General features: G+C 48.7%; 1 protein-coding gene across 1 annotated transcript in view; it reads left to right on the top strand.

The window, feature by feature from the left end:
* The first annotated feature begins 181 nt into the window (after positions 1-181).
* LOC107578895 (talin-1-like) overlaps positions 182-464 on the top strand; it is a 5036-nt gene continuing 4753 nt past the window's right edge. Inside the window, exon 1 of the mRNA XM_016264797.1 lies at positions 182-340. Within this exon, the coding sequence (XP_016120283.1) occupies positions 211-340 (130 nt within the window). The 5' untranslated portion in view covers positions 182-210. The remainder of the gene's footprint in view (positions 341-464) is intronic.

The following is a 464-nucleotide window of genomic DNA, read 5'->3' as shown; positions in this document are numbered from 1 at the left end:
GAAGTCTCTACTAATGAGCTGATGACCTGAATCAGGTGTGTTTGGAGACATGCAAAACGTGCAGTTTTTGGGGTGCCTCCAGGACCAGGGTTGGGAACCACTGGTCTAAATCATCAATAATGTCATCCTGTTAGCCTGAAAAGAGTGTTGAGAGTTTGTGTGATGTCTGTTTTGCAGGAGTAGCAGTGGCACAGTCCCGTAGTGTCAGTCATGGTGGCGCTGTCGCTGAAGATCGGGGTGGGGAATGTGGTGAAGACCATGCAGTTCGAGCCCTCTACCATGGTGTACGACGCCTGTCGCATCATCCGGGAGAGAGTTCCAGAAGCACAGCTCGGCCAGCGTGAGTCCGTCACCAGACACTCACAACCCTGAAAAGAAGTGACAAATTCAGACAAAAAGCATTGGAAGTTCTCATGTGAATGGCAGTGTTATTAAACATTTGATGGCTGAAATATTCACATCTC

This window comes from Sinocyclocheilus grahami, unplaced genomic scaffold (genome assembly GCF_001515645.1).
Source record: "Sinocyclocheilus grahami isolate Dianchi unplaced genomic scaffold, SAMN03320097.WGS_v1.1 scaffold12583.1, whole genome shotgun sequence".
Classification (NCBI taxonomy): Eukaryota; Metazoa; Chordata; class Actinopteri; order Cypriniformes; family Cyprinidae; genus Sinocyclocheilus; species Sinocyclocheilus grahami.
Note: the sequence above shows the minus strand (reverse complement) of the source record. Positions and strands in the feature narration are given on the sequence as shown.